The sequence below is a fragment of the Euprymna scolopes genome, chromosome 12 (assembly GCF_053919585.1).
Source record: "Euprymna scolopes isolate OS-2025 chromosome 12, ASM5391958v1, whole genome shotgun sequence".
Lineage (NCBI taxonomy): Eukaryota > Metazoa > Mollusca > Cephalopoda > Sepiida > Sepiolidae > Euprymna > Euprymna scolopes.
In genome coordinates, this window is record NC_136493.1 from 766,190 (window position 1) to 790,000 (window position 23,811).

At 33.5% G+C, this 23,811-nt stretch overlaps 1 protein-coding gene and 1 pseudogene across 1 annotated transcript in view; one reads left to right on the forward strand and one right to left on the reverse strand.

Moving 5' to 3' along the window:
- The window catches only part of LOC145291142 (integrin alpha-6-like), a 337,376-nt gene that overhangs the window by 31,441 nt on the left and 282,124 nt on the right, over positions 1-23,811 (reverse strand). Inside the window, exons 9-14 of the mRNA XM_080136659.1 lie at positions 23,639-23,783; positions 19,256-19,344; positions 15,694-15,977; positions 6,576-6,759; positions 4,980-5,132; positions 3,843-3,925 (exon numbers count right to left, since the gene is read on the reverse strand). Of these exons, the coding sequence (XP_079992785.1) occupies positions 3,843-3,925; positions 4,980-5,132; positions 6,576-6,759; positions 15,694-15,977; positions 19,256-19,344; positions 23,639-23,783 (938 nt within the window). The remainder of the gene's footprint in view (positions 1-3,842; positions 3,926-4,979; positions 5,133-6,575; positions 6,760-15,693; positions 15,978-19,255; positions 19,345-23,638; positions 23,784-23,811) is intronic.
- LOC145291676 (5S ribosomal RNA) lies at positions 14,162-14,280 on the forward strand (annotated as a pseudogene).

A 23,811-nucleotide genomic window follows, 5' to 3' on the forward strand; every position in this document is an offset into this window, starting at 1 on the left:
GCGGATAATTCTAGTACAAATTTTTATTTCTAGTTGTAAACATCACTATGTATTACTAATTATTATTACGATATATTACTGTATATATATATATATATATATATATATATATATATATATATGTGTGTGTGTATATACATATATACACACACATATATATATTACTAGCAAGACCATCCGTTGCTCGGTACCGTATAAGAAAAACTTTGGACATACCTGTTATTCTTAGGATTGAGGAATTTTTGATGTCTACGTATCATTTGTCATCTTGAGCAAAAGAATATTTTACTTTTATCTGCTTCTCTATCATGGCCACACATCTACAGTGAGCTCTTATTTCACACTATTACCACAATCAACAGCTTCACGGTGGTAACTGGGACAATATCGTAATCCTTACTAATGTAAATTTGGTAAATTGGATTACTTAAGGGGACGACTCATCAAGAACTTGTTTACGTTGGACTTGAAGACAACCATATTGCAGTCAGCTGGAAAGCAGGCAAATGGAAGACAGTTCCACAGGCGTGCAGTTCTAAGAAAGCAGTTTTGTTCATGGAATCCACATTTAGATTTAGGCACAGATAAAGAGTGGGGGGAATTATTGATAGTGGTTTCAGCTAGACAAGCATAGCATAAACGATTGACTAATCATCTTTCAGCGAAAATTGATGTGGCAGGAGTTAATTGAGATAGAGAGGGAAATTGCACATTTAACTGACCACACACTCAATATAAATTGCCCCAAACAGCTGGTTTTAGTCAGTTCATCCATGAGATCAGTTGAATTCAGTTTGAGAATTTGGGAGATGAGCTCAATTTTGGTTTGGTGCAAATAGATTGGTTTTGTTAAAGATGTACCGATGAAGAATCTTTAAGATATTCAGAGATTCAGAGATCACAGTTAGGATGTCTGCTGTGGAACGGGCTTGTCTAAATCCATATTGTTTGTCAGTCAGTAGTTTAGCATCTGTAAGATGATGGACTAGAGCATGGTTAATTATGGTCTCAAATATTTTGGCAAAAAGTGGGAGGAGGCTAATGGGGCGATAATTTGATGGGTCTGTCCTTTCGCCAGAATTCTTGAATACTGGTACAACAGAAGCAGTTTTCCAACAGACCAGAAAGCAAGCTTCATTAAGGCATTTGTTGTAGAGTTTGGAGAGAACTGGAGCTACTTCGGCTGAGGACTTTTTTAATAGCACAGCTGGGATAAGATCGGGTCCACATGCTTTTGAGGTGTCAAGGTTTTTTATGATAGCATGCACCTGAGCAGGGGTGGTTTTCAGATCGTCTAGCGTGAACCGACACCTTGCTGCCCAAATCCCTACATAGTACCCCAGTAGTTGTTGCCCCTGATAGTAGCCCCCTACACCAAAGTGGCAATTTGCCTTGTTTGGGGTGAAAATGTAATAAAAAAAATAAATAAATAAAAAAAAAAAAAGATTCATTAAAACTCTCTGAAAAATAGCAACTCAGAATCTCCATTACAAGGACTGTTGTACTAACTTAAAATGATAAAGTACGACAGTCCTTGTTGTGGAGATTCTGAGTTGCTATTGTAAAAGTTCATTAGAAAGCTTGGATGCGATAAAAAACCCAAAACAAAATGAAAAAAATGATGAAGTTAAAACCTGATTTCATAATAATACTTAGGAGCAAACACCCCATCCTCATCCGTCTGAAGAGTAAAAAAAGAAGAAAAATGAGTGGGACAGAAATTAACAGCAACATCATAAGATGTGTTATCTGTGCCGAAATCTATTTGATTATTTTTTAATTTTTTTCCTTGTTATCTATTGTTGATTGTTTTACTAACCAAACTATGAGATTGTTTTAATATATCCCTGAAAGATCAAAAGAATGGCTCATGTCACTATGTTACACATACTGCTGCTAACAACAAACATCATTTCTGTTCTCTCTGTCCTGATGCTGAGAATAATGACAATAATAATTGTCATTATCTGATGCTGAGAATAATGTCCTGATGCTGAGAATAATTGTCCTGATGCTGAGAATAATGACAATAATAATTGTCATTATCTGATGATGAGAATAATGTCCTGATGCTGAGAATAATTGTCCTGATGCTGAGAATAATGACAATAATAATTGTCATTATCTGATGCTGAGAATAATGTCCTGATGCTGAGAATAATTGTCCTGATGCTGAGAATAATGACAATAATAATTGTCATTATCTGATGATGAGAATAATGTCCTGATGCTGAGAATAATTGTCCTGATGCTAAGAATAATGACAATAATAATTGTCATTATCTGATGTTGAGAATAATTGTCCTGATGCTGAGAATAATGACAATAATAATTGTCATTATTTGATGCTGAGAATAATGTCCTGATGCTGAGAATAATTGTCCTGATGCTGAGAATAATGACAATAATAATTGTCATTATCTGATGCTGAGAATAATGTCCTGATGCTGAGAATAATTGTCCTGATGCTGAGAATAATTGTCCTGATGCTAAGAATAATGACAATAATAATTATCATTATCTGATGTTGAGAATAATGACAATAATAATTGTCATTATCTGATGCTGAGAATAATTGTCCTGATGCTGAGAATAATGACAATAATAATTGTCATTATCTGATGCTGAGAATAACTGTCCTGATGCTGAGAATAATGACAATAATAATGTTTGTCAAGGACCTCTCGTGAATAATGACACTTCAACCTTTTGAGCAAAGAAATTCTATGCAGTTATTCTATCACATTTATACATCATGGAGTCCAGATAATTAGAACTTTGTAAACATACAAGAGGCTGACTATATAGATATCATTAACTTTCATTGATAAGGACCACATACGATGCTATATGTAGTATAAAACATTGTTAAATAATCACCTGAAAGTAAAAATCAACAACAGTGATTAAAAAAAAAACATTATAAACAAGAGTTACTTAGAACATAGGAGTAATAATCGTTTTCATAGATCAAATACAAAACATTTGCTTATGTTTACATGGTTTCAATGTACTTTCATGCATCTTCACATATAAAGGTCGAGGTTTCATTGGTTGACTCGAACAATGTGATGTAAAAATATACAATTGTTAAAGATAATTTAGTGAGAGTCCATAGCTAATGTAAAGTTTGAATATAGTGTGATGCTCATACACCTGTCGGAATGATCCAGAAAGAAGCAACTCAGTTAAGGAAAATGGCTCAATAGCTAAGCTAATAAGGTATAGTAGAGCTGATTTACAAAATGAATTGCTCACAGACTCTGGTGATGACAATTGTACTCATCCTGTAATCCGATTCTCTACTTTCTTATTTAGTTCAATAGTTATTGGAACAGCTGCATTCACTCAAACACATTTTAGTACTGCTAATATATCGACAATTACTATTCTTATATTAGAACTGTCATCTAGGCTTCAACCTCTGTCCCATCGATGAAATATTGCATCCCTCTGCCTGTTTTACAAGTATTTTAATAGCAGGTGCTCCAATGAACTGCAAGCCCTTGTACCCCCTCGATGTAAATACCGCTGACAAACCCGACAAGCAGCAAAATCCCACCCCTACACAGTAGAGATCCCCAGAATCCAGAAAACCTTCTACTCTAATAGTTTCTTTCCTAGAACTGCTAGACTTTGGAATTCCCTTCTGGGGTTCCTGCTTCCCTGTACTGACATGCAGAAGTTTGTGTAATGTAAACAGACATCTTGCTGCTCAACTCCTTACATAGTATCCCTGCAAATTATTTCCAAGATAGTAGCCCCCTACATTAAAGTAGCACTGTGCCTTGTTTGGGGTAAAAATGCATGTTGTGCAACCGTCTTTCTTGCTACTCATTTACCTTGTAAGGTTGATTGGTTTTGCAATCAAGAAAAGATCCGACTGACAACGATTGTCAGCACCACATTCCTTCTGGATTTCAACCTGAAAGTAAAAAAAAAGACAAATAAAAATCTGTAAGATTGTATGTGGGATGTGTCAGATTACGTAGGAAGGAAATTTCTATTTTGAAGTTAAGATTAAGAGGTTAAATCCAAAAATTGAGAATCCAAAGTATTTTGGAATGCCCCTAGTACATGTCAAAAAAAAAAAAATGATGAGCAACACGTCAGGAATTGAAACTATCCTCCACACTACAGTTTTGGATATTCATTATCATCATAGCGTTTCTCTGTTTCTGATTGTTTTATTAGTCTAACACTATCAATATCTGTAACAGAGAGATGAAACTGACAGGGCATGAATGCATAAGTTCAGTCATCATAACATTGCAATTTGCAATCCCTTCCGATCCATTTGAGCAGAATAAAAAATAGGAGGCAATTACTTTTGGAAAATCAACTGTTTCTGCCCCCCCCCAAATATGATTGGCAACACGTCAGAAATTGAAACTATTCCCCACACTATAGTTTAGACAATGACGATGATAATAATAATAATAATAATAATAATAATAATAATCATCATCATTGCTCCATCTTGAGATCCATTATCGAGCAGTATTTGAGACATTTCTCAGATCTACACCGGAACACACCTCGCTCAGAGGACAATTCGCAAGGTTGTGCGCGATGGTTGGCATGTCAGTGTTGCAAAGATGTGCACATACCCCTACATGTGCAGGTTGTCCCATATTTTGACACTCTTTCCAGGGAAGTTCAGAGCCTGCTGGGAAATCTTCTTTCAGTACCAGAAGAGTTTCATTAAAAGTTCTCTTGACAGGCTCTGAACTTTCCCGGAAAACTTGGATAAGAGGAGTTGACTTACCAAAACATAAATACTGAGTGTACCATACTATTTGACATATAACTAGGTAAGGGGATGGAGGTGATTTCATACCTTGTCCTGAAGGTATTAGTGAAAGTGCTTACACTCATATGACCAACATTTGAACAAGTCATGCCAGTTCCACAATTTGCACGTGAAAGTATTGCACCATTTTCAAGTGTGAAAGTATACAAAACAATTGCAGACTTACTTGTCTTTCTTCGGTTGTTTTGTCAGAGTTGATCAGGTCAAGGATTGGATAGGAATTGATATCCGGGGGATTTTGTGTGCGAACTGGTTTGGGCACCATTAATTCGTAGCTGAACTGGAATTTAATGGGATTTAACTTGTCTCGGAAAGAATCCTGCAAATACAAGAATAACAAAATTATTTTTTTTAACAAATTAAATTGCAAAATCAAGTTAAAACTAGTAATGTTCATAAACTTGATGGATTGTGAAAGAATCAATTTCTAAAATCAGTTTACGGGTTTATCTGATGAAATATTTAAGTTCAAATCCTGTTTCTGCCAAGAGACTGTGAAGGAAGCTCAAGTCAGCTTCTTCTAAATTTGGAAGATCCTCTAGAAATAGTCTTTGAATTTTGTGAATAATTTTGGCCAAATTATGACATTTTTTCTTTCCTTTCCAAAAAGTGTCAAAATTGTCTCAAACAACCTGTTTACGTTTAATACTGGGGCACGCTGGGTACATCTAGTATATATATATATATATATATATATATATATATATATATATATATATATATATATATATTACACACACACACACACAATGTGGTGGGATGTCCTAGAATCTAATCACATTTAAATCCAAGAAACACTCCTGCTCGTTAACTTATAAATCAATAAAATTATTTTTTTACTTGATACAAATTTTTAATATTGTAATAAGGAAAGGAAGACGTTTTCTTTTTTTTTTTTATTGATATTCATGATTTAAAGCTTTAAGGAAGAGGAAGAAAAAGTCAGCTAAAATGTTTTGCCCACACTCATCAAGAACTGCATCTCAAGTGAATTTTTTATTATTAAAAAGTTGGAAAAAAAACAAAATGAGAGGAACTATATATATTTAAAATGCACTAGTGTTATGATATCTATGTATCTATAAAAGTGAAAATGTGTGTGTGTACATGGGTGGGTGTGTGTGTGTGTGAGAGAACACTTCTCAACCTAAATTCTCAATGAAGTTTTGATCCACAGACTTGAAATTTGGTCTATAGGGTATTCAGAAATGTGGAAAACTTTTTAATCAGTTTTCATCCGGAAAAAAAAAGGCTTGTTAAGGGGTAAAAATTGAAAAATTGGTACGTGGGTGTCATCGGATTTTTATCTGTTTGTCAACTGTTTCACAAGGTTTGAAAACACTTTCTAAAGATCTTGGCAAGCTGGTTTAATGGTTATCGTACTTGATTCACTATTTTTAGGTTTTGGTTTCGATGTTAGCTTGAGTATTTTTTTATGTGGCTGACATAGGTTGAGTGTTGGAACTGGTTTCACTTCTGCCTCTTTTTTTCTCCTTTCTTTGCCCACAACATTTTTTTTGTTGTGGTTAATGTAAGCAGTTTTTGAGATGAGCATCTGATCACAAGCCTAACATTTCCAATTGTTCAGAAAGGGAAATAATCAATCATGCTAAGCTCAAGAGAAGCCTGAGGAAAGGTAATATGTCAGTTGAAGAAGACCCAGATGTATTACTTAGAATGTAAATAAAAGTTATTGATGTGCATAAAAAAGGGTAAATGATTTCAAATAAGAAAAAGATATAAAATGTGTCGCACAACTTACACGTAGATATGCAAAGACTGTCGCACAGTTCTCTTCATCTTTACGTGAGAGCAATATGGTACCAGTCGTCTCGTAGTTGGTAGCAGGTGTGGGTTTGTAAAACAAGGCACGAACAATCAACACTTTGGGATCAAATTTTTCTGATATAGCTGTATATTTGATATTAATTTTAGAATTTGGTAAGCTAAAAATAAAAAAGATAATATTAAAAATGCAATGAGAAAAACGAACCAAATTAAATTTTTATGATAGAAAAAAACTTTTGTGGTTGTTCTCAGTTTCTGACCATTATTTCTTATACACATATATATAATCTCTAATATATAAAAGGCTACAGTCTGCCCGTCCATCTCCATATTTTGAAACTATCTCTTCTGAAACTAAAAGTTGCAGGGGCCTCAAATGATTAGATTTTTTATCGACCATTCTTTTATGGGTCTTCAGCAGCTAAAATGGTTTTTAAGGATTCAAACATGAGTCAAAATTTAAAAAAAAAACGTTATACATTTTGTACACTCCTCTTAGTTTATTTTTATTTTTTTATCAGTTCATATGCGTGTCACGTTGGTAAAGTTTTACTTTCAGTTTTGATTCTAGCTGATGGCACCCAAATACTTTATTTTGTTTACTTTTGGAATCACCATTATAATAATATATGCAAAATCTGGACAAAATAAAATATCATATTTAAAAATTTACTATTGTTAGCTCAAACAAAAGGTTTGAGAATTATTGGCATTTTAGCACACATTGCTAACTCTTTCTTTGCACAGACGGAACTACCATAAAATGTAAACAAACACATATTGCTCTTTCCTTGCATGGATGGAACACTCTCAAAATGTAAACACAATATTGGTTTGGGAATCTAAATATGTACACTCAACACTCCCCAATGCTTTACTTCTACTTATGCAGCTGCCATTGCTCAAAGGCAGCATGCATACTGCAGATTTACTTCTACTTATGCAGCTGCCATTGCTCAAAGGCAGCATGCATACTTCAGATTTATCTGGCATAAGTCAAGTACAAACAGACAAAAGTTTATAGAAGTTAGAAATAATTGTAAGAAAGAAATAGAAACAGCTAAGAGTAATACACCGAAACCACCAGAAAATTGATCGAAGCACAGAAATTAGGAACTTGTGATTTCTGGAAAATCTACAACAGTGTAGTTAATAATGGGAAATCAACAATTCTCCCACTATCCAACAATCACGAGGTTGTTTGCACGGCAACCGAGAAAGCTAACATGCTTGCCCGTCAGTTGGCCTCAAACTCTACTTGGAACCCAGCAAACCACTCCCTCCCTGATTTTCCTTTGCAGATAGATATCACACTAGATGACCTGAAAATCACCCCTTCTCAAGTACATGATATCATAAAAAACATAGACATCTCAAAAACATGTGAACCTGATCTCATGCTGGCAGTACTATTAAAAAAATGCTCCGCTGAGGTTTCTCTAGTTTTCTCCAAACTTTATAACAAATACTTTAACGAATCTTGCTTCCCTGACTGCTGGAAAATTGCTTCTGTGGTACCAGTTTACAAGAATTCTGATGGAAGAACTGACTCATTAAATTATCATCCTATTAGTCTCCTCTCTCTTTTCACAAAAATATTTGAGTCCATAATTAATCAAGCTCTAGTCCACCACCTTAGAGTTGCTAAACTTCTGTTCGACCAACAGTATGGATTATAGCAAGCCTGTTCTACAGCAGATATCCTAACTGTAATCTCTGAATGTATATGCCATGCACCGGATAAAGCAGGGGAAAAAAGGGCAGTAGCCCTAGATATATCTAAGGCTTTTGACAGGGTATACCACAATGGTTTTCTCATGAAAATCAGATCCTATGATATTACTGGATGAATATTTAACAAAATTAAATCCTTCTTAAATAAGAGAAGAATCCAGGTTATCCTCAATTTGATATAAATGTGGGTGTACCTCAGGAGTCGATCTTTGGACCTTTATTATCCCTAATATTAATAAATGACCTTCCTAATAAAATTGTCTCTGAGATGGGCATATTTGCTGACGACACCATGCTCTATAACAGGCATGAGGGAGAAACGAATGAACACATATCCAAGGCAATGGTGGAAACCCTAGAGGAAGACCTCTAGTCTGTAGTGGAACGGAGTCAAAAATGGATGGTCACATTCAATGCTGCTAGGACTAAGCTTGTTTCCTTTAATAATTATAAGAAACCTTCTCAACCAACAATAACTATGGCTAATGATGCATTACCTGTAAGTACTTAGTTCAAACTCCTCGGCTTAAGATTCACAGGAAACATGAGTTGGAACAGATACATCAAGAGCATTGCCGCAGCTGCTGCAAGGAAGGTGGGCTCTCTCTTCCGTGCTATAAAGTTACTTAAAGTATCTTGTACCTCTACAAGGCCACCATTCACCCATGTATGGAGTATTGTTGCCACATTTGGGCTGGTGCTACTAGTCTCTGATTCCTGGACAGGGTTCCAAAGAAAGTCACCAACCTAATAGGTCCTGAACTGTCAACCTTACTTTAACCTCTGTCCAATCGACAAAATGTTGCATCTCTCTGCCTGTTTTACAAGTATTTTAATGGTAGATGCTCTAATAAACTACAAGAAAGTGTTTTCTATCCTGTGAGAGTGTTAACCCTTGTCTAAAATTAAATTATGTTCTTTTAATAGAAGTTTACTTATTAATGGTAATAACATTATAAAAACTTCTATGCTGTTTAATTGTGCTTGAATTTTTGATAAGCGCTGATACAAGAAGTCTCAATCACGATTTATTTGAAATAAATTTAACTATTTTTGTTTGTTTGAAAAAAGTATGATTATACTGCAATGAATAAGAGAATAATGCATTCAGAGAATTGCTATTTCTTATATCTCTTTTATGTTCATTAAGCATTTTCTCTCATCTACATATATATGATGGCAGTTTTGGCAAGGAACAGTGTATATGCATTGGAAATTGCTTTGTTTTGGAGATGTTTTGTTGTTTTTAATGTTCTTTTCCAAAACTGCTATCATATATATGTTGGTGAAACCCAACGTAGATGAGAGAAAAGACTCAATGAACATAAAAGAGATATAAGAAATAGCAATTCTCTGAATGCATTATTCTCTCATTCATTGCAGCATACTTTTGACTTCAAACAAGCAAAATTAAATTTATTTCAAATAAACCACGAGGGAGACTTCTTGAATTAGCTCTAATCGAAAAATTCATGCACAATTAAACAAAGTGGAGGTTTCTATAATGTATCGCTATTAATAAGTAAACTTCTATCTAAAGAACGATTTAATTTTAGACACAGGTTAACTCTGACACAATAGAAAACACTTCCTATAATAATTAATACATATAATCAGTCATTAAATTACATAAAAAAAATACACTCATTTCATTTCAGTTGAACATCCATATTTAAATCAAAACAGACACATTTGTTCCAAAAAGTATATGAATTACATCATATCTTTTTAAATATATTAGCAGCTATATGATGTTATAAAAAAAATCATACTCTCTCTCATGACGCTATGCCCCACCCCTTTGAATTCCCAACAACTTTCTCTGTGTCTGAAATGGAACAGGGTCATACATTTCATTACATCAAAAATATGTTTTCAAATATTTGTACTGATGTTTTGTTTTCTTAATTTCATTCATCCAGAGGAAGTCTCGTAATAAAGACGAAACGTTGATGAATACAACTTTGTTTCATTTCTCTATTTCATATACATTTTAACATATATATAAACATGCATGTATATATACATATATATATACACTGCGTGTCAAATTATTAACGAGATAAAATTTTTCTACCAGTTTCAAAAACTTACTGGTAATTTTGTATCAAAAGCTTCGGAAACATTGGCAATGCTGAGCTGCGCATACTGTGAAATTTTTGTACTGTTTTTGTACTTGCCATCGTAATTGTTGAATCCACGGTATTTGAAGTGTGTCAAATTATTAACGAGGCAGTTTGGGTCGTAAAGGTGGTTTGAGTAGTTCTGAAAAGATTACTATTACAGAACAGCTAGCAAAGGGTAAAACTACCCTTGAAATATCGAAAATTATAGGAAAACACCATCAAACTGTGAAGAACTTTATCAAGGACCCTACAAAGGTATGTAAAAGAACTGATAAAGGTAAATCTAGAGTTGTTTCACACTGTCCTCTACTCCAAATTAAACGTGAAGTTGTTAAGAACCCTGGGCAGACAAGTCGAAAAGTCTTTGACCAAACCGGATTGGAAATGTCTCAAAAAGTACTCGATGTCGCCTTCTGAAAGAAGTGGCAAAGTCTGTTAAGCCTGTGACAAAGCCACCATTAAAGCAACATCACATACAAAACCGATTGAAATGGGCAGAGGACACCATGAAAACGGATTTTTCCAAAGTTTTGTTCACGGATGAAGTACATGTCACTCTTGATAGCCCAGATGGGATGGGTCCTAGATGGACGACATCATCATCAGCATTTAAGGTGCAAACAAAGTGGTGGTGGGATAATGATTTGTTCTGGGATTATCGGAGGTACTTTAGTTGGCCCATGGAGAGTCCCAAAAGGCATTAAAATGACGTCAAATGCTTACATAGAAAGGGGCACTTTGAACCATGGCTGAAGAAGCAAAGGTTGACGTTCAGAAGAACCATTATTTTTTATGCAGGATAATGCCCCCTTGCATGCAGCAAACAAAAGCAAAGAATATTTGCAACAACTGGGGTTCTCTGGGCTACAGAAGATGGAGTGGTCTGTGAGTTCACCAGATTTGAATCCAATTGAGAACCTTTGGAGTATTATGAAGCGACACCTCTATGCAAGTGGACGCCAATTTAAGAGCAAAGATGAGTTGTGGGATGCTCTCCAAGAGGTATCACGAGGAATAACTGTTGACGAAATCATAAATTTGACTAATTCTGTGGACCAACCTCTTTTACAAGTCATTCATAGAAAAGAATTGCATATTCCCAACTAATTATGTCAACGTAGAAATTGCTATGTAGTTATTGTGCTTTAAGGATTTTTTCTAGTTCATTTAATGTTTGAAAATTATTTTAATAAACAAGTCATGGGTATATTGTGTTTTTTTCTTCACCTCGTTAATAATTTGACACACTGAAATCAACAGATATTCCTATCTTCTGCCATAGTTTTGCTAATACTGCTTTAAATACTTTTATTTTCTGACTGGACTAGCTGAATAGTATTGTATGCATTTTCTTAAATTTTCATGAATTTTTATTCACTCGTTCCTTAAATATTTTAAAAAATGTAAACTCGTTAATAATTTGATATGCAGTGTGTGTATACACATACATACATATATACATATATATATATATATATATATATATATACACACACACACACACACAAGGTGTCTTCAATAAGTTTCCAGACTTTTATAATATGGATACTTTTATTGATAGTACACACATGAAAATCTGGTTCCCTTTGAAGTAATCTCCTCTGGCTGCAATGCACTTGCTGTACTTTTCCAACAGCTTTTGTAAAGCTCCATGGAACTCCTCTTGTGTGAGCATGTCAATGACCTTCGTCACAGTCCCTTTCATCTTCTCAATTGTCTCATAACGACAACCTTTAAGGTTTTACCTGAGCTTAGGGATTAAGCAAGGACTTTAGGGAGGGTGAGGAACTATCTCCATGCCCATCTTGGTCAAATAGTCAGTGACACAAATGGAGTTGTGGACTGCACCCTATCCAAATGAATATGATAGTTTACTCTGATTAGTAAAAATAAAAATAAAAGTTAATAATCAAATATATATTTTGTGTTGACTCCAGATTATCTCCCTTGATCTAATATGCGAGTTACTCCCCTTTCGCTGATGTGTGAATTATCTCCCTTGATCTAATATGTAGTTATCTCCCTATATCTGATATGCGAGTTATCTCCATTGATTAAATGTGCGAAATAAGTTACCTTATTAATTTGTTGTATGAAGTGTGCTGGTTTTTATTTATTATTATTATTATTATTTTATTTTTTTGCAAATATTAATTTTAAATACACTAGTGACATTATTAAAAAAAACATTTAGCTTTACCTACGCAATTTGAGATATTTGCATGCAACATCAATTTTTAATACAAGTTACAAACATTTTAAGTTTGCATGAATAACGATTCTGGCCAAATTAGCCATCTTTGTTTAGTCAGTTAAAACACAAACATGGTTACTTTTCTTGAAATCGAAATTTACACAAACTTAAAACCTGCATAAATATCCATATGTAGAAATACAATCGTTTAAAATCTAGTCTGTCAAATAGTTTCACACACAGCGAACACACTGACACAATTTGTAGAAATAAGAGAATAAGCAATACCACACTTTGATCATACCTCTGACAAACAGGCGTTGACACTAACTTCAGTTTCAATATCTTTTCCTTTTTCATCTCTCTCTCTCTCTCTCTTTTCCCCATTGCATGCAACAGTGATGAACGATGTGTTCCAAGTTTGGTTCACACACACAAACATGATTCTCGAATGAAACAAATTTTTGTGTACTAATCCAGTCTGAGCGAGGTAAGCTAAACATTGAAAAATCATGAACAAGCTCTGCAATCAATGAATTACCTCGGTAACAACATTAAACTGAACAATTAATCTGAATCCACACATGATCGCCAGAGATCAATAAAACACACATGCACACATGCTTTTATACGTTTTCTACTAAAAAATATTGTTTGTATAAAAATGTATGAATGTTTTCTACTTATCTTTAATAAATTCTACAGGTTATACATATATAAACTCAGCATCTATCTTCATTAATTTATAACTCGTTTGAACATGTAATGCTACCACAACACATAGTTTAATGTAAAAAGGTAGAAAAAATTGGTTAAAAAAATGTTTTTGATGACTGTATTTAGTGCGTTTGCTTTAAAGCAAATTATGTAATTTGTATTAGTTTTAAGAAATTTGTGTATAAAGTTATATTAATGAATATTAGCAAGTTTTTATTTGTTGCAAATGATTTTATTCATTTATATTGAAGTTTGTGTTTTATCACATGGACTTAGGGTTAGAGGAAGGTTTAAGGGATAGTGTGTTTTGTAAGAAACAAATAAAACATCAAACACTGTTCTTAAAAGGTTCATAATTTCTAGTAAATATTGTTTTAACGCAAATAGGTCACAAACGGGATAGGTGAAGCAAAATATTGTTTTTGACTAATATCTTAACCCTTTATTGCAAGATTGTACTTTCAAGTTGCCTTTCATAAAAACGCCTGTATAGGAAATATTTCTTACTTTTATGGCTGGTCTTCAAAGTACAGGTCTATGCATGGTTCAAGTGATGATGATGATGATGATGATGATGATGATGATGACACACCTTGGAAGCTCTTTTGCCAATGAATTTTCATCAGTTTTTTTTTCTTTCATAATACTGATAAAAATTAATTTTTCCACAATTTAATGCGTTTTCATTTTAATTTTTTCCTGAGTCATACTAGCCATACGATGTATTTCAGACTCAGTATATCAGGTTACACTAAGTATGCTTTACTTAGTGTAACCTGATATCATATTATATACAGCATAATCACGTTGACACACCCGTTCCCATCAGATGACCGAAGTTAAGCAACGTTGAGCTTGATCATTACTAAAATGGGTGACCAATTTGGGAAGTCCAGGTGCTGTATGTAGGAGGACATCGACACCTCCCTGCAAAAAGTTGCAAAACCCTAACGTCGTCATCTCCCCTCACGGGGATATGCATGCGACTGGGGATTGCTTGTGAATTTCATACTCCCATGAAACTTCCTCCTTTGGAGGAAGCCGGTTAAACCCTAAATAGGGTTGGTGCTGACTGCGCATGCAAATATGCTTTACTATGCATGCAATACTATATATGCTAATCTAGCTGAGCCATACTAGGTATGCCAATTTAAGTGAACCATAATAGGTATGCCAATTTAAGTGAACCATACTAGGTATGCCAATTTAAGTGAACAATACTAGGTATGCCAATTTAAGTGAACCATACTAGGTATGCCAATTTAAGTGAACCATACTAGGTATGCCAATTTAAGTGAACCATAATAGGTATGCCAATTTAAGTGAACCGTACTAGGTATGCCAATCTGTGAACTATACTAGGTATGCCAATTTAAGTGAACCATACTAGGTATGCCAATTTAAGTGAACCATACTAGGTATGCCAATTTAAGTGAACCATAATAGGTATGCCAATTTAAGTGAACCATACTAGGTATGCCAATTTAAGTGAACCATAATAGGTATGCCAATTTAAGTGAACCATAATAGGTATGCCAATTTAAGTGAACCATACTAGGTATGCCAATTTAAGTGAACCATAATAGGTATGCCAATTTAAGTGAACCATAATAGGTATGCCAATTTAAGTGAACCATAATAGGTATGCCAAATTAAGTGAACCATACTAGGTATGCCACTTTAAGTGAACCATAATAGGTATGCCAATTTAAGTGAACCATACTAGGTATGCCAATCTAAGTGAACCATAATAGGCATGCCAATTTAAGTGAACCATACTAGGTATGCCAATTTAAGTGAACCATACTAGGTATGCCAATCTAAGTGAACCATACCAGGTATGCCAATCTAAGTGAACCATACTAGGTATGCCAATCTAAGTGAACCATACTAGGTATGCCAATCTAAGTGAACCATACCAGGTATGACAATCTAAGTGAACCATACTAGGTATGCCAATCTGTGAGCTATACTAGGTATACCATACTTCTATGTCAGAATAAGTATGGCTTTAGGTTACACTAGGTATGCTGGTCTAGGGTAACCATACTAGGTATGCCATACTATGTATGCTATACTAGGTATGCCATACTATGTATATTATACTAGGTAAATCATACCATGTATGCCATAGTAAGTATGTTTACTAAGTATGCCATACTAGGTGTGTTTACTACGTATACCAATGTAGGTGACCTATACTAATTATGCCATCTTATATATGTTATACTAGGTAAGCCATACTAAGTATGCCATCGTATGTATGTTATACTAGGTATGCCAGCTGATAAATATATAATATAGGGACATATTGCACTGACCTTGACTTTGTTGTATACGTAAGACAAATGTCGAATTTTATACAGTGCTGTGTTGCAATAGAAGACGGACAGTTGCTTTTCCCATTGAGATCAATAATCATTGGATCAATAGTGATTTTCGATTTGAGTGTGATGATTGGTCGGGAATAAAGCAGAGCAACTGAATTTGATTCATAGGCACCAACCAAAACATCAGGATAGCCGTTGTTGTCAACATCCATCCCCGTACCAATAGATATGCCAAAGGCCTTAAACGGATCGGAAAGGTCATTCGCTGATATCCTCTGAAAAAGTTGAGAAGAATACATTAAGAAAAATAGTAAACAAAAATGATTAAGAATTAAACTAAAATACAATGTGTGTCCATTAAAAATGGGATGATTCTCATATTTTCTACAATTTTGATACAACTACCAATTTTATTCTGAATTATTGATTCCAATACAATTACAAATTCTGATCCTTTTGAAATAGATAAATATTTAGTTATTTTTTTTTGTTTTGATTTTTTTTTTTTGATTTCTGTAAAAAACAATATAATATGTGCATATATTTTTGCAAACAAAAAATATACTTGTTGAGGGATAATCTATATATGATAGTTTTACAAATAGAACAGTAATGCAAAATTCAGTTGATAAAATTAAAAAATAAAGAATCGTTTTTGGCACTGGAAAAAAAGACATAATTGTTCTGATTCCCATATATCAAAATCTTCCGATGTTTTTATTCCCGATTCTGATTAATTGTCCCAACACTAATATCCATATTGTTGCAATAATTTTTATATAATTAGAGGGTATGATTAAAGAAAGTTGAAAGGTTCTACTTATAGACATTTGCGATAGGAACTGGCGAATCAAATAGAGCCACGTTCTGCTAGCAATCCATCAGAAACTGGAATCACTCCATAAAAATATTGGATCTTTTAGAATTCCCACATATAATTTTTTATGTCCACACAAAAAAGATCTTTACATTTTGTCTGCAAACTTTTAAACTTGAAAATTTATACAGATTAGCTACCTACGAACAACTCTTTTCATCTCCAGGACTTATACAGATTAGCTACTCATCAGAAACTCTTCTGAAATTAAACATGGCTTTCACTTCAAAAGGTTATGGACCTGGTGGAAGACTTTACTCTGATGGATCGAAATCTAAATTCAAATCGTGGAAAGTGAAATTTTGGATTATTTATGAATTCCAAAATTAGTCATTAAGATACAACTTGAAAATCGAAATGATCTTGAATTTATTGAAAACTGTTTTTGTGGAATTAATGCCTAGATGACAGATATCTGTCTCTGATTATACGAGAAGTCTTGGACGATGGCTGCAAAGCATTGAACATATTAAGAGAGCATTATTTATCAAACGGAAAACCCAAAATTATCTCTTTATATACTGAACTAATTTATGAAAACGGAGATGATTACAGATTATATTATAAGGGCAAAACAACAGCAAATTCATTAAAAATGTCTGTCGAAATGATTAGCGACAGTCTGTTTATCTCCATGGTCCTTAAAGGGTTGCCAAGTGATTTTTAGTCGTTTACCACTGTGATAACTCAGAAAGAAAAACATAACTTTTAGTCAATTCACGGTAGCACTTAGCAATTATGAGGAATCTGAGAAAATTATCAGAGAGAATACAGAATCTATAAGTACCATGAAATTCAAAAATGGCCATTTAAAAAGACCAAAATTAAATTATACCTTTACTCCAAATAAAAGCCACAATTTTTCAAAGAACAATTTTTCTCCTAAGAAAAAGATGAACATTATTTGCTTTAATTGTGGGCGATCTAATCATAAAAGTTTCTAATGTAGATACAAAAATTTCAAAGAGGACTCCATCAGAAATGTGGGATGCTTGTGGGGCAACGGCACATGTAATTACAAAGGAATCAGATTTATTTAATTTTGATCTCAGCTTTATCCATCAGACTCACTTTGTAGAGCTAGCCGACACTAGTCGAGTAAACGATATTGTTTTGAAGATGCAATGCTAAAATCTCCCGCAGGAATAATAAAGGTGAATTTTGTGTATTGTAAAGAACACTCTTCTAAGTCCAAAATTTAAAACAAAATATATTTTCTGTACAAACTGCCACTAAACAAGGCACAAATATGAATTTTAGCCTCCAATAAGTCAAAACTGGTATATCCAAATGGAACTGTATTCCATATTAAAGAAAATAGATTATATTATTTAAAACTATAATCCCATCAAAAATTGCCTGCCATGATTTGCAAAGATGGTATAAAATTCTTGGGCAAAGCCAAATGTAGTTGATAGAATGAAAATGAAAACTTCAAAAAACTTGTTAAACTGCAACGTTTGTACATAAGGAAAATGCAGTTAAATATTTAGAGAGTTATAAAGAATCAGAATCAGTAATTGTATCGGAATCGGGGAAAATATTAGAATCATCCCATTACTAATATATAAATATATATATATGCTTTGTTGCAACTACACTATAATAGCAAAATTTGGAAGATGAAAAACAAAATCGATTTAAAACAAGGCAACAAGCTCATATTTATGATTATTAACACATAATTTATTTAAAACTTGGCAAGAGTTACATGCTATTTATGTCCCCTTGGAACTCTCCTGTGTTCTTTAACAAAACATTTTATATATATATATATTATTCCTTAATTGGAATTCATTTTTTTTTTTTAGATGAGCATTATATGTTAATTTTATTTTTATTTCGGACTATTAGTTGCATCTTTATTAGTTGTTGTTTTTTTTGGGGATCTTTTTATTGGTTCACAATGTTTCGGCCAACTTCCTCTGGCCTTCGTCAGGTGGTAACCGCGACGGATAGGAACTTCGAATCTCCTAACTGCATTCTCAGCCATCACTGCCATCCGTAGTTGTTGTCGTCTCACCACATTTTTGACCAATTACCTCTGCCACACTTTGGGTGGGATTGAAACCGTTATCTTCAGACAATGTTCATCTGGAACCGTAGAGATTCAACGTTTCTATCAACTGCGCCACGGGCCCCGAAGGGCAATCAAGGTTGGATTCTTTGATCTTATAAATCCACGTTTATTTATTAAATAGTCGGGCCGTACCGATTGGTATATATATATATTATTCCTTGATTGGAATTTATTTTGAGATGAGCATTATATGTTAATTTTATTTTTATTTTGGACTATTAGTCTCATCTTTATTAGTTATTGTTTTTTTGGGATCTTTTTATATATAACCAAAAAAAAGATAAAAAAAAAAAAACAACAACTAATAAAGATGAGACTAATAGTCCGAAATAAAAATAAAATTAACAAAACATTTTATTTTCGCTAATTTTCATCAAAAAATGTTTTCTTTAATAATTCTTTTTTTCTATCTCATCATCTTTTGTAATTTTTGGATAAATTCATGATTGTAATATAACAAGTAGGTAGAGATATTGGTTTGCCTTGAAATTCGATTTTAAAAATGTCAAAGTTTGCTATTATAGTGAAGTTGCATCTATGTTTCACCTCAACAGAACCAGCGGTAGGTAAAATTGCGAGTTGAAAAAAGTACAAACCTGTGATGGTTTCACGTTAATGCCAGATGCGGATCCATGGAAGATGTAGATGGCACCATCTCCTTCATAAGGAGCACCGACAATAAGATCTACAAAGAAAAAAAATGCATTTAGCGAGAGACGGAGACTGAGAAACAGACCAAAACAGATCATGTAACACAGCGCAGATGTGTGAATGTAAATACATGCAAAGTAACGTCACCGGTGGGGAAACAAGGACTATAAAAAAGAGAAAGAGAACAATTACGAGAGAGACATGAATAACATTTGAGATCTTGTGGGAGACAAGATAACGTTTGAGATTTCGTGAGAGACACAGAGAACATCACAGCAGTACCAAATAGCAAATAAATGTTGTTGTACAAAACAAAAAGCGAATCAGAGTTATTTCCTATTTTTTTGTCTTAATCTCTTTTGTGATTGAAACTGGACACAATGTGAGTTGATTTCCAGCAATAGTACAATCGTTATAATTATGAGATCTACAAAGATAAAAAATGCATTTAGAGAGAGAGAAACAGATCAGAACCGATCATTATAATTATGCTGAGCTGTGAAAGAAGGTAAAAAGCAACACTGAAAACATTCTAGGAAGCAGCTGATTCTCTTAAACAGTAACTTCCACATTTTAAGAAAGTTTTCAACAAAAATCTTTTTGAGGAGGCAGAATTAGTGAAGTAGAATAATATGGTATCCAGTCTCTTGAGACTGAACAGAGGCATCACATTGCATGTTGTCAACAAATAAATCTTTAACAAAGCAAAACTTATCAAGATAAGAAAAGTTGAACACTATTAGGAGTAAAAACATAATTTTTTATGATTTTTTTACCAAATTATTTTATTTTCTACCATATCATCATATATATAAGTTGGTTATGAGTAACGCTCGAACCTATTTGATTTATTTAACTTAAACTAGCAGAAAATACAATAAGAGAATGAGTTAAGTAGAAAACACAAAATGGCTGTTTTTGCATTTTTTAAAAATTTATTTATGTATTTAGAGAATTTTGATAATAGAATTTATTAAACGAAAATCCTTTAATGAAAATAAAACATAATTTAATGTTTTTGTTTCAAACTATGCATTTATGCTATTTAATCTCGTAAATAGAAAATTGTGCTACATAAATAATTAAAAAGAAAATCTATCATCTCTAGAGACAAAGAGGGGAGAGTAAATGAAAAAGAATAATGTGCCAACTTTTCTTGTTTATTGTTTTTATGTACACAAACTCATGTATTTTCCTAATTTACATAAATTTAGATATGCTATTCCCCTTTGCATATATACTTATGAATTATTTTTAGCTATTTCACTCTCAAAAAATCTGAAAAACGGGCAAAAAGTTGAGCATTTTGGTCTTCCTTTTACATTTTTAATTCATATCATTGGATTTTTATCCTTTTATTATCATACTGGAAAGGGTGCCTGGCCTTGCCTGGTCGTAAGATATGCTTAAATATATTTTAAAAAAATGACTTGGGTGCCATCAGCTAGAATCGAAACCAAAACATTTCGCACTGCAGCCATGTTTCATACCATTTGAGCTATCAACAGATAGATAAGACAGATTTAAGATTAAACCACTTCAAGCTATGAATGAATTTGCATATGTGCAAAAGTAATAGAAATATGTTGACAAGTTGAAACAAATATTTTGCTTTTCAACTTCCCAACATATTTCTGTATTCATTATTCATCCATCCAAACAAAGATTTTACTCGTTATAAACCATCGTTGGTGTATGGTTATGGTTTCCTCTTCATTACAGTGGCATGTGACCAGTAGTTTAAGAGTTTATCGATTAAATATTTTCACACTCACACATTGTTTTATTTATATGGATAAAAGGACGAACACATAAAACCTAAGCTTAAACTAACATTTAATTTAATTAAAAGCGAATGAATATTAAGTCGATATCACATTATGTAAAATATGATTTGGGGATGTGGTAGTGTTGAAATGCAACATTTTTTTATGATACATCTTTGTTGGTGTATGATTTTTTTTTTACATTGCATCTTTGATGATTGGGAGATTCTATTTATTAAAAGAGAATAGAAGGTGATAACGTAGTACGAATATTAAATTAGCGTATCTATATACTAATTTAATGTTTGTAGTATGTTATCACTACGACAACAGGGTCCTGGATATGACCTTTAACTATATCCAATGGTGAGGCCCCAGCTTGCAGGCCTTAGGGAGTGTGGAGCCACCCTTTAATTGCCATTGCTCCAAGGTCCACTCTGACCCGGAGTGGTAGCACCTGTTAGGGTCCCAACTATGGGTTAAATAGAATACGACTTCAAAAACAAATATACTATATTAAAAAATCGTTCTTCAAAATCACCAGATTCGGCATTAAATAACCTGAAAAGGGTTGATATGCCGTAAAACAAAATCAACCAACCAACCAACCAACTATGACAACAGCATATTCTTTTCATTGTTTTGACTCAAGTGTGTATCCGTTGATATCTTATATGGTTTTATTTGGATTGATGTGGTTCTCGATTGATTAATTGTGTCTGTCGGACATATACTCAAGAATCAACACAATAATAAGAATATTCTGTTGTCATAGTTATCACCTTCTATCCTCCTTTTTAATAAATAGGATCTCCCGATCAAATAATTTATAATCTGAAAACCACGACACATATACATATGTACGTATGTTAAAAGGTACTATGGTATTAATATATAGATTGAAACTGAAAATATTATTTTCTATTTCCCTCGAGCAACAGTGGGACACGATTCCTGCTAGTATAACCTTATGCAAAAGATAGATTCAATCAACTAGGTTGAGAATTCTCCAATTCTTCTGGGTTTTTCTTTGCAGAAGTATATAAGTGTATAAAAGTGTAAAATCCTTGCATAAGTGTATAAAAGCCAAGTACGTGCAAGGATGGAGTACTGCTGCCTTGACAGAGTACAAAATAGACTTTGTGGCTTAGTGAGGGACGCCCTTTTCTCTTCCCTGCAACCTCTCTCCCACAGAAGAGACGTTGCGAGCCTGTCTTTGTTTTATTGTTATTTCCATAGCAAGTGCTCGTCCGAGCTTCAATCTCTGGTCCCCCTTCGCCAATCTTTCACGAAAAACACCCGTCTAGCTGAAACCACTGTTAGTAATTTTCCCCACTCTTTATCTGTGCCTAAATCAAAACGTAGATTCCATGAACAAAGCTTCTTTCTTAGAAGTGCATGCCTGTTTCCCACCTGACTACAACTTGGATGTCTTCAAGTCCAACATAAACAAATTCCTGATGAATCGCCCCCCCCTTAAGTAGGATACTTTATCAAATCTCCAATACTAACGATTACTACGATACTATCCCATTGATTACTGTACACGCAATAACCCTTATCTCCGAATGGCTTCCGGCCTTGATAAGTGGTGACTCCCATGTAACAAAAAAAAAAACATCTGTCAAACATCAGTGTCACAGTAGATCACCCAGAGTTTTCTACAAGCTAATCAATATAGGTGTGATGAGTTATCTTTTTATGCGTGATGGAGTTCATAGACGGTTCCCAGTAAGAAGTTTTTATTTCTTCACACCTAATAAGTAAACCTACTAAAACAGTCAAAGAGAAGCCTAATTATCTAATGACTCAATAAAGAATTGTACGGTAGAGTTATTCCCCTTGATTTTACTGTGGAGTAATTTGAGTTATTTCCCTTATATACTAACATAAAACAGTAGTAAAACATTACATTAAACAGCAGTCACATAGTTATTCTTTAATCTAGTTGTTCTTTAATCTATTTTTCCTTATATAGATTCTAATAAGGATCAAACCTTCAATTTACAAAAAAGTATTTCTTAGACCTGATTGTTAAGCAACACTTTTATCCATTGCATCACGGGTCTATATGAGAATAACATCAAAAATGAAAATAATAATCCAAATAATCATTTTAAAAAATGACAAAACATAATATCGGATATGAATTTTTGAGATGAGGATTGGTTATACAGATTATTTGGATTTATTGGACTATTGTTTTCATCTTGAGTATCATTTTCACAACGTTTCGGTCGATGTAACCTCCGACCTTCTTTAGGTGTATCTTATCGAACTCGGGAATACTTTCTGTCAAATTCGGGAATTTGGAGACTATCACTTTTACAATTGATTTTCCCAAGTACTGTAAACCATTGTGTCACAGGTCCTTGTGCAAAGATGTGTGGTAGAGTGAAATAAATTATCCGTTGCATCATGGGTTTATATAAGAATAACATCCAAAATGAAAATAGTAATTCAAATGATCAATTGTTGTTTTAAAAAATCATGAAACATAATATCAAAGTTTTTTTAATGTCAAAACAGTGGATGTGGATATTAGAAAAGGGTTTTATCTACCATCAAAGCCGTCTTGATTAAGGTCACGAGCATTTGCCAGTGTAGAACCAAATCTTGCATGTTCACATTGAAGCCTGTAACATTCCTTTTCGTTCATAGATCGACTGAGGATCTTTATTGGTTCCGTGTTTTTATTTAACAAAAGCTGTAGGAAAAAAAAAATCATGAATTTT